Source organism: Lissotriton helveticus, chromosome 8, assembly GCF_964261635.1.
Source record: "Lissotriton helveticus chromosome 8, aLisHel1.1, whole genome shotgun sequence".
Classification (NCBI taxonomy): Eukaryota; Metazoa; Chordata; class Amphibia; order Caudata; family Salamandridae; genus Lissotriton; species Lissotriton helveticus.
This window is the reverse complement of record NC_136069.1, coordinates 1572373434-1572384521: the sequence shown is the minus strand read 5'-3', so window position 1 is coordinate 1572384521 and position 11088 is coordinate 1572373434. Positions and strand designations below refer to the sequence as shown.

Below are 11088 nucleotides of genomic sequence, written 5' to 3'. Positions count from 1 at the left end.
CTGACTGAATATGCTGGGTAAAAACAAACCCAGTGTCGATAAAAATGGAGGAAAAATCTCAAACATGTATTTGTTTCAGGAAAAACGTGACTTCACAATTGAATGGCCATCACTACATTTACGGCCAACCAACGATCTGTTTGTCTAGACACATGTGGAAAATCTGGAAGGATCCACTAGCCCAGAACATATACATTCCCACCTTGTAGGGAGCCCCGGACGTCGCCTATCACACAGACAACATCTCGGACGTCACCACTCGGAGAGGTCTGCGAACACTCCACCACAGACACCCCTCACGGGTGAGACCGCTCCCATGCGAATTCAGTCACAAAGGCGCCCACCTCACACAAATCCCACCTCCCTGCCACAAACATTCTGAGGTTCTGAATACAACACCCATATGCCCGTCTCTCAGACACACAAGCCTCATATATTCCTCCGAACTCTCTGAAGGTTTTGCGAACAGTAAAAAGAAAAACAAGGTGGGTGCTACTAGCGACCTGTAGCTCGACCTAAAAAAACATTATATAGCGCGGACTTTACCTGTGCTCCGACGCTGTGCTCGTCAACAGGGTGACTCAAAACGAAACCGACAGCGAACTGTGAGAGGCCTCTTCTGAACCCCATCGGCTAAGTAAACATGCAGTAAGTCGGGTTTTTAAATGAAATAAACTGCATCTGTTCACTACAGAACACATGCTGGTCTCTTATTTTATTGCTGTGAAGAAGTTAGTCAGCTGTTACCGTGGTCTAGCTACATTGAAAGTTCCACTGCATTGTATACAAAGGCCAGTCCGATAGACTTTGCTCACTTCAGGGAAAGATCAATCTCTAATCGGGGGTTTTCTTGCCAGTGTTTACATGCGTTGCATGTAAGACGAGCTGTCTCAGTGGAGCCGACAGCGGGGGGAGAGGGAGGGAAAGTGAAAGACGCTGGATGTGCGCGCTGGTTAACACCAGCCTCCGGTACAGGAGATGTGCACGCGAACGGAGTGCACATCTCCTGTCCGCGCGTGCCACCTCCTGTCTACCTTCAGCACCAAAGTGGCAACAAGAAAAACATTGGCAGCCGCAAAAAAAAAAAAAGAGCATCGCGCAGGGAGGGAAAGCGGCGGGAGCGAGGGAGGGTTTGTGGGACGTCCAGCAGGAGTGAGAACCAGAGAGACAGGAGATTGGGAACGCGCGCGCGCGGCCGGCTCCGATCGCTTTCCAGAGCGTGCGCGCGCCAGTCTCTGTCTCCTGGGAAGCAGACTCCACAGCTATAGTATCGCGCCTGCGTGATGCATATGGCTTCGCCATATGCGTCGCAGGCGCGAGACCTAAAAAACTAACACACCACGAAAGGGTGTAAGTATAATATTTAATGGCTCCTCTTTCAAAGCCCATGGCTTTTGAGCAAATTTATATGAATATTGTACTTTAAAATGCATTACTTGGCCCCATTTTTTCATTTCTAGCCCTCCACCCCACCATCAAATACATCTCCTACCTACCCAAACCTGATCTTGCGGCCACCCCGACTTCAACAATGCTGATAACTCCTTAGTGCTCCTGCACATCAATAGATGCGACAGTATCACTTGCCCTGTTCAAAATGATCCTGGATGTGGATTGCCTCATTTGCCACAGGCCCAAGAAATCCCATCCATATCCTACTCTTGTGAACGCATCACTGCCTACAACTTACCACACAGACAAATAATTTGAAAATTGATTTACTATTTTCAATGTAATCACTTTCAATACCCCTCTTCTGGAACAAATACAATTCCAAGATGAAGATTGTGAATGGCGGGTTCTTGTGCCACACGAAGAACCTGGAACTTCCATGCCTCTCACATCAGTCTCTCTCTGAATCTCCTTGTTTTGATGAGCTGCAAAACGTGGTTTTTTTTAAAAACCTTTTTCAGCTAACTTTTAATCTTATGTATTGCCTTCCTATCTTTGCTACTTGTCCAGGTCATGTACACCCCTCCACACTTATATTACTACACTTTACCGTTTATCCCATGCTGTCTAATGTTAACTCACATTTACTTATCTGATATAGCTCTAGACTACTAAATTCACTAGCTGGTGAATTCACTTCATTGGCTGCTTCCAATTGTCCAGCACCGCCCTTCTATCCCCACTCTTAACAAAGGCTACTGCTAGTTTCACGAAACAAACAGCTACCATGGAATATGCCTTCCAATGTTATACACATTTCCTCTGGGGTTATTAAATGCTGAGCTACTTGCCAAAACCCCTACTTTAATAATAATGATTACCTGAATTGAAAGTACGTACAAAATCCAAGGCAAAAGTGTTTCCATTATTTCTTCAGGTATTGATGTATACCATAGACAGAACATCAGAGTACACTGCAAGGTATATAGAAAAGTAAGACTGCAAATTCTAAGGATGTCATTACCTAATAGGTTATCCTTGAATCTCTCATGCAACGATTTTAAATTAAATTGTAATTTTTAAGCACAGGTGTAAAATTATCATAGATGTACTTCACCTAAAAAAAAAAAAAAAAACGAAAAAGCACAAACACGGACACTCAAATTGCTAAACTAAAATAACTCACTTTATTTAGTACCATTTAGTGGCATTGTGTCTTCATTTGGTACTAGCTATGTGCATTCAGTTATGAACTGTAACCAGTATTTCAAGCACTCATGTGCAATAATTTGGAGCTGCACTGATACAGTGGATATAGAAATGACATTTATGTTACAATGTGTTTCACCTGTCTTCATTCAATAATGTGAAGATATACCTCAGAAAACTGCTCTGAAAAGTACATAATTAAAACAATAATTTGAAATATTCAATCCAATCATAATGACGATTTTCAGCTGTTTTCAGTTCATTTTCTTCAATCACAGATGGTCTTCTCTGACATATCCCAGATACAACTTGCAATTTCTGAACAAGGTTAAGTGATTCAAGGATTACTGTCTTCTGAGAAAGTCAGAGTGCAGTTTAGCTGTTCTTGAAAGGCTTCCAGGAAGGGGGCGGTGGCCTCCTCTACTGTGACGTCCCGGTGGAGCTCATGGCTCAGAGAGGTGACACCTTTGCCTACAATCCCACAAGGAATGATGTGCTCAAACCATGTCAAGTCGGTTTTGCAGTTCAGGGCCAGTCCATGTGAAGTTATGTATCTCCCACAATGAATACCTGAAAAAGAATAGTATAAATCAGCCCCGATGTCGGATTTAATAAAAAGGCAGGCATACAAGAATGCTACAGGCAGCCACACAGATTACAGAAAGGCACTATACTAAGGCTAATAGAACAATAGCATTGGTTCATAGTTGAAAAATATCAAAGTAAACATGCATGTCTGTAAACACATAAAGCCCAATTCCAATTGCTGAGTCTGGCTCAGACTTCTGTTTGCATGTCTCAGGGAACTAAAGCTTGGGTGCAATCTGTACACACCAGGGTTATGGCCCCGTTGATAGCCTCAAACTGGGAAGGTACATGGGTATACAGCATGGGCTGCAGTCTGTGCCTTCGGTATTCGGGGTGGTGGTGGGATGTGGTTGCACATTTTGTGGCCGGGCGATTGCGGCTAGTACCATAGTGTATACAATGCACCCCGCTGTAGTGGAGTGGGGATTGCAGAAGCTCAAACTCACCCCAAGGAGAAATGGCTATGACAGGGATTAATATATATATATTTTTTTTCAAAACTTTATTCGTGAATGTATATTCAGGGCATATGCGTACATTATTAAGTATTGAACATTTAATACATCATGTTTTTCCAGTTTACTCCCAGTCTGTAAATAAAACGGGCCAGATCACTTGAACCAGGTCGTCCACATCCAGTTACATACACAATATCAGGGTCTTCTGTTATTAACAGGACATATCCCAAACCCACCCATTCCCTCGCCAACTGACCCACCCCCACCCACCCACCAAACCCGGGTGTCAATAAACTCTCAACTGTTCCGTCTCCGCTCCACGGTGATGACCACTCTCATTCCAGAATAATCGATATAAGCCTAACTAAACCCGTCCGTTCCATCCCAGTGTCCATTATACTCAGCCTTCCTCCCTCAGGGTGTAATGTGCTGTCATTCGCTTTGGGGCAGTGGCTGGTCTAATCTGTCTAATCCCAGTATCATAACCTCCCAATCCTGTGCCATGGGAGTTTTCCGCCTCCCATCCTCCTCCTCTTTTCTAAGGGCAATACATTCTGCTCGGCCCCACCTCACTACCTCCGCCTTCCATGTCTCTACCCTGGGCGCTCTTGGGGATTTCCACCTCATCGTAATCGTCCTGATCGCCAAGAGGAGGGCAAAGTCTACAAATCTTAGCTTGGTTTTTAACGGTTTGGGACGTGGGCGAGCTCCCACTAAACAATATAAGGCGCTCTCCTTCACTTGTATCTGTGAAACCTCCCTTATTGTTTGGCATACCTCCTTCCAGTAACTGCCCAGCTGTGGGCATGTCCAAAGCATATGTAGGAGGCCCGCCTCATCCACCCTGCATCGCGGGCAATGATGGGGGGCATCTGGAAACATCCGGTGAATTCTCTCCGGGGTAAGATATGCCCTATGGAGTATCATGGCTTGGATGAATTTAAATTTCACATTCCGGGAGACCCTTTTGGGGTGTTCCAGGACCACCCGCCAAGTTGCGTCTGTGATTTCCTCCCCAGTATCTTGTGACCAGATCTCGCGTAATGTGGTAAGGGACAGTGCCGCATGAGTTCTAATCCCTGTATACAGCCAGCGGACTAAGTGATCCCCTACCCCCATGTAGTGCATCAGATGTAACACGGATTAATATGTTACTGCTGTATTTCATGGACATAAACAGAAACAGACTGAGGTTTGCCTGTTGAAGTCTTCTGTGTGACCTGAGTGCAGGTCTCCAGAGAACTTCAAGCCCCTCAACTAATTACCAACGACAGTTGAGCGCCAACTAGTTGCACACTACTGTCTATTTCACTTCTCTGGTCCCAAGAGGGCAGAACAGGTGGAAGCAACATCTGGTGCCCCTTTTCCTCTATTGGAAGTATTTGTTGATTACAGAAAATGAAACAAGCTATTAAATAGCTCACCTAGTGTGCGCGCTGGGGGTTAAAGCTGAAAGGACAAGCCTTATAGTTCATTTATCACGTTACATCCAGAAAAGCCTAGCATATTTCAATAAGTGCCCACATGAATCGAGATGATAGTTCAGCAAACTGCAGTTCCACTTCCAAGACCACAAAAAGTGTTGCAGACCTGGCCCTCTCAGAAACTCCATGTGGCCCTTCTAGACGCCCTCGCTGTGTCCCATGGGTCCCTACCCCGCCTGATGGTACTGTCCCACTGGCATCTGGAGCTGAGCGGGTTTTCAGGCTGTCCCATGACCGTGCCACAACTCAGGATGGCATCTTCACTCAGCCCATTACCTCCAGCCCTGACATCTACTTTTAAGGATGACCCCTTAATACTTTTGTAATGTACCCTCCTTGATTACAGAGAAGTAAGTAGGACCGAGTACTGGTTCAGGCAACAGCACTCAACAGCTCCCTGCCTACCAAAACATGCATTCTATAGGAAAAGATCAGTAGAGTAGCCCGTTGGGACCGTCTCTACCTTGTTAATGGTGGAGCAGCAATTCGTAAGAAGAGCAGGGCTTTCAGACTTTCCCTACAGAATGCTTTGATGAGCAGGAACCGTTAAACATTGTTCAGTCATAACTTCTCTGAAATCAAGAGGCTGCACTAAAAAAGTATTAATGGGTCGGGGAGTGGGGCATACATGAAAAGCAGATGTCAGAGCTGGAGGTGATGAGCTGAGTGCTGTAAAATACACTGACCACCGCTCTAGAAGAGAACAGTGTAACACCCTGACCATATAATTACCTCACCCCTCTCCCCCCACCCCTGACGTGGTGTTATTTCACCTAACTGGTCTACTTTTTATGAGCTAACCCGTACAAACATGCACAAATGATCTTGCAATCATTAGCACATTACTGAGATGTATTGAATTTATCAATGATGGTTAGTAAGAGGTCTGTTAATAAGTATTGAGAAACAAGGGCCAAGTTTATTCCTATTTATTAAGGTTTTTCAATGCCATTCTGCAACTTTTACAGATTTTCACTGGGCTTTTGCAGGCTGAACAAAGACTAGACTGCTATTGCCACAGATTGTATGCTTTATTTCTGCCACATACAGAGTTAAAGGCGAAACATTTCATTAAGGACTTCACTGAAACCTTTCACTGAGCCATTTTCAAAACTTGGTAATGTTACGAGCCCATTGCTGGTCTTACATTCAGTAATATAAATAAGTGGAACACCTCCAGATAGGGTTGTGATAAGATTCAACAGAAAATCTCACCACATATAGGGCAGCAGACGGTTTATAGGAATGACCTCTTCAGAGATAAAGGTTGCCAAGCCAAGCAGGGATCAAGGTTACCTCGGACAACATGTGGAGCTCGGAATTTCAGTTCTGCTGCTTTCACTATGCTAGGTGTACATATTATTTACAGGTGTTTTTTACTATAATTCTTTACGCTTACGTTAGAGCTTAAACGCAGACCATTCAAGTGAAAATATGCCTAAAGTGGAGCCTTTGCACATGTCCCAGTGAAAGTGTGGGATCGATTGATTATTTTGTTAACCTATTTAATTGTCTTCAAAGGAGTGTTGTAAACGTCCCTAAAACGAGTTGTTAAATGAGGGGAAGCCAGTACTGCCGCCATAAAGAAACAAGTGCCTTCTCTTTCTTTACAACTTGTGCAATGGAAAACATCTCAGAGGAATTTTAATCCATGTACTTTGATGGATTGCATGTATGTGGAACACATATTCATTCCTTTTTGTCCCATTAAACACTAAATTGTCTCATTTGCAAGGAATTATTTTACAGTTTCAGACTTTTTTTACCCATCATGTATGTATTTTCATAATCCCCTTTATTTATTATTCTTTGTGTCGGATTCTCCTGAAAGAATCCGACACAAAGCAGTGCTCTTGGTGTTAAACTGCAGTCAGTGGTACAGGCTAGAGGCTGCATTGCACAATGTATTAACCTGGGCTAAAATCCCAGCTTTCCCACGAGACCAAAAAACGCTCTTCTAGTAATTTATTCTAACCCTGGGTGGTGAACTCCACTCCGCTTGCGGTTTTTGCAGAGTTTTCTGCACTCCGCGTTATGAGTGTGATCGCGGAGTTCCGAAAAACTCTGCTTCGCGTTGCAGTGCAGAGTTTTTTTCCTTGCTCACATTTGTCAACGTCAAGTTGGTGACCATGAGCGAGGAAAATCAACCTCCCGGAGAGTTTTTCCTCGCCCTGACTCTGAACAATGGCCCATGTCAATGACTAGTAATAAGCTCGGAAAGGCAGCAAAACAAAAGATGTCCTTCACAACGCTGCTTTCTTTAGTAACCTGTTTAGCTTTGCAAATGTTAATAGAGAACATCGTAAAACTTGCAGTGCAGACGTTCTGAACGAGCAGGTGGCCGCCTACTTGTACCAGTCAAATAGAATCAATTTAGACATTAGACTCACTGGGAGTCTTACCTGTAGTACGAAGTAGTACGTACAGGGTGCTCCTTTCCTGTAATAAGCCTATTTTGTAGTTCTCACCTAATGGCAAATAAGGTAACAAAGGCATGTGGAGAACGCAATTTACGCAGGATCAAACAATTTGGTCCAGTAGTAGAATCGAGATTACAACGACGCAGACTTCTATTTTCCAAGCCCTGTAATTTCCTCTGTACCACATTTAAGTGAGTAGACAGAGATTTGGCACTAAATGGCACTTAATGCAAGCATGTATCGAACCGGACTGCAATACTTCCAATCTATGCAAAAACTGAAGGAAGGGAGTATATTAAAAATGTTAAAACGTGATCGTCCAAGACCACACCATTTGGTTGCATGGAGCCAGGATTAAAACGTGCATATACTGGTTCAAGATTCCTAACTCGCATACCACACCACTCTTTATTTATAACTAGCATCCACACGTTTTTATGTCATGTCATATACAATTCTTCATGTCATCTGTATCAGAAGCCACGCTTACTTTTCTTCTGATCTCAATCATATTTAATGTTGTGTGAAATTTTGCGGCATCCTTGTGGAACCAAAGGTACTTGATGTTATTATCTGATGTCACCAGTATGCTACTTATTTAATTTGAAAAATAACACGTCCTTTTGGTTAAAGAATGATAGCAAGTCTGCCAACAAAGTTGTAATGGGACAGCATTATGCTCATTCTTCTGACTGGCACATAGCGCTTGCAAGAATAGTGCGTGCCGTTGCTCGTCGAGAAACACCAGTACTTAGCTAAATTATATTACTATGCGGCCCCTAGCCACTTTTGGCACAGTGGGGGTTTGTTTTTCTTAACGGGACATTAAACATAAGACTATTTTAATGCATAATATTTTATCTATATACACACTAGTCTCTATAGGTAATAAGAATTGCGTTCTCTCTGTGATTTCCATTAACGATCAAGGAGAAGTATCAAACCAATTTTGTATGCAAATATACATTTTACGGTTCTGTCCATCATGAGGTTTAAAGACTACTTTCTGTTACAATGCTTCCTAATATTTTTTTTCCAATTAAAATTCCCCCACAAGCATTTCCAGCTTCGTGCTCGTTGCCGCTGCTCTCACCGATGGCGCAGACCTTCTTGTCCCGCACCCAGACGCCGGTGTGCGGGGAGCGCTGCGCCTCGAGGCCCAGTCGACGGCAGAGGTCGATGATTACGCCCTCCAGCTGGGACACGTACCAGCGGAGGCCCCCGCTCCGGCGGAAGCGCCGCAGGTCCAGCACCGGGTAGCACACCAGCTGCCCGGGCCCGTGGAAGGTGATGAGGCCGCCGCGGTCCGTGCGGTGGAAGGCGGCGCCCAGGGAGCGCAGCCGCTGCTCCTCGGAAGGCGGATAGGGAGCCTGCCGGAGGCCCACTGTGTACACGGGCGGGTGCTGGCATAAGAGCAGGGTGTCCGCCGCGCCCTCCTGCTCCCGGTGCCGCTGCACACAGCTCTGCTGCGCCCGCAGGCCCTGCTCATAGCTCAGCAGCCCCAGGCGGAGCACCCGCACCACCGGCCGCACCACCGGCCGCCCCAGCATGGCAGCCAGAGACCGCCATGGACAGAGACGAGGGACTACGAGTTTGACTCATGGACATAGAAAACAGACAAAGTATAACCTGACAATCGTTTGTGATTGCACTTCAATTGAACGACTAGCGGCTGTTTCAACGAACATCTAGAGCGCCAACTTACTTTTCAGTTTTTGCAGTTACTTATGTGCAGTTACTGGGCCCCATGATGCTACTAACTTTACAATCCTACTGTTTGCTAGGCAACAAATAGCTATCCAAGTGAAAGTAAATCAACTAGCATTTATATCATAAAATAGTACTTTAGTGATACGGTTGGTACGGTTCGATAAAAATGGGGAAATAAAAAAGCTGGTATTTTTTACTTTGAAATATATGTTAGCAGGATTTGTATGTAACATCACATGCAAGAAAAACAACTTTAATAGTGATTTTGCGCAGCTTTTGATATATCTTAAGGATTACAAAAACAAACAGTGGCAGAACTGCCAAATTAAAAAAGAATATACAACGTTTTACATAAATAGCTTTGCCAAGCAGAGACGAACTGGCACAGCAGGCAGTCGGGCATTGGCCAATGGCCTGGTGTCTCAGTGCCTAGTGCCGATATCGACAACCACCCGCCCCCGCTTACCAGTAATTGATCACGCTGCACAAAATAATTAGTCCACACTAATTTTGTTGGAAAACAGTTTTGCTGCAGGTTTATTTCATACAAGAAGTATGCCAACGTGGTGGTGAACTTATGGGCGATTCAAGGGCAGGCAGCGGTGACTAACCTAATCTGCCCTGCCCGCCTGATGAGCCGAACTGCACCATGGCCAACCCAATCAGTGCACCTATTTATGTGGGAATTATCCCCTTACATACCATTGACCACGATTCCATAACTTTACTCATGCCTTTCAGGGGCGGAGCATTGCAAGGCCAGCCCCCGGTTGATCAGGCTTACAACTACCCGAAGGACTAGTGGGGCACCAAAGTTTTCTTCCATGGTCCTGCCGTAAAGATTCCTGGTGTTCGGCATAAGGCACCACTCTGTGCTACTGAAAGGGTACCCCTTTGTACCAATCAGGCTCCGGATCGCCCTGTAACTCCGCTTGCAACACAAATTTATACATTAATACTTTCAATTTGTTTGCCCACCGGCACGCAAGGTAAGCACTTGGGAGGGTGACAGCGTGACAAGCAGGGAACAAAGAGGCTGGGCAATGGGTGTGGGCAGGTATAAATACCTGTCCCCAGCCCATGGCGCACCAGAAATGACGGCGCAAGTGTGTCAGACATAGGCGGGACTCCCGTGGGAAGAGGGTCCCCGCAGCTGGTCCGTGGGGCTGTGCCTAATGTGGCACTAAGGGGGCCCGCCCTCTTACAAGGCCCACTGCATGCGTCGCGGGCAGACGCATAGTGCCGATATCTGCAATGCCCCGCTTAGCAGTAATTGGTCACACTGTACAAAATAATCAGTCCCCACAAATTTTGTTGGAAAACAGTTTTGCTGCAGGTTTATTTCACAGAAGAAGTATTCCAACGTGGTGGGTTAACTTACGGACGATAAAAGGGCAGGCAGCGGTGACTAACCCAATCTTTCCTGCCCACCTGATGAGCCAAACTGCAACAAAGCCAACCCAATCGGTGCACCCATTTATGTGGGGATTATCCCCTTACATACTATGGACCACCAGTCCATAACTTTACTTGCGCCTTTTAGGGTGGAGCATTGCAAGCTCAGCCCCTGGTTGCTCAGGCTTACAACCGCTCAAAGTACGAGCGGGGCACCAATGTTTTTATCCAGGGTCCTGCCGTAAAGACTCCTGGGGTTTGGAATAAGGCACCACTCTGTGATGCTCCTGAAAGGGTACCCTTTTGTACCAATCAGCCTCCGGATCGCCCTGTAACTCCGCCAATGATAAGGATGTGGCCACCGTCATATCCGGGGCCCCTCCATGGCCTGCTTCAAAAGCACCTGCAACCTGCTGTTAGTGCTTCTAGGTA

At 45.5% G+C, this 11088-nt stretch overlaps 1 protein-coding gene across 1 annotated transcript; it reads right to left on the bottom strand.

Annotated features, from left to right (window-relative positions):
• Positions 1–2556: 2556 nt before the first annotated feature.
• Positions 2557–9118, bottom strand: LIPT2 (lipoyl(octanoyl) transferase 2). Its single transcript, XM_078658580.1, has 2 exons — positions 8645–9118; positions 2557–3171 (listed from the first exon to the last, which is right to left on the bottom strand). The coding sequence occupies exons 1-2, from the start codon at positions 9099–9101 to the stop codon at positions 2939–2941; spliced, it is 690 nt and encodes a 229-aa protein (XP_078514706.1). The 5' UTR covers positions 9102–9118; the 3' UTR covers positions 2557–2938.
• Between the last annotated feature and the right edge of the window lie 1970 nt (positions 9119–11088).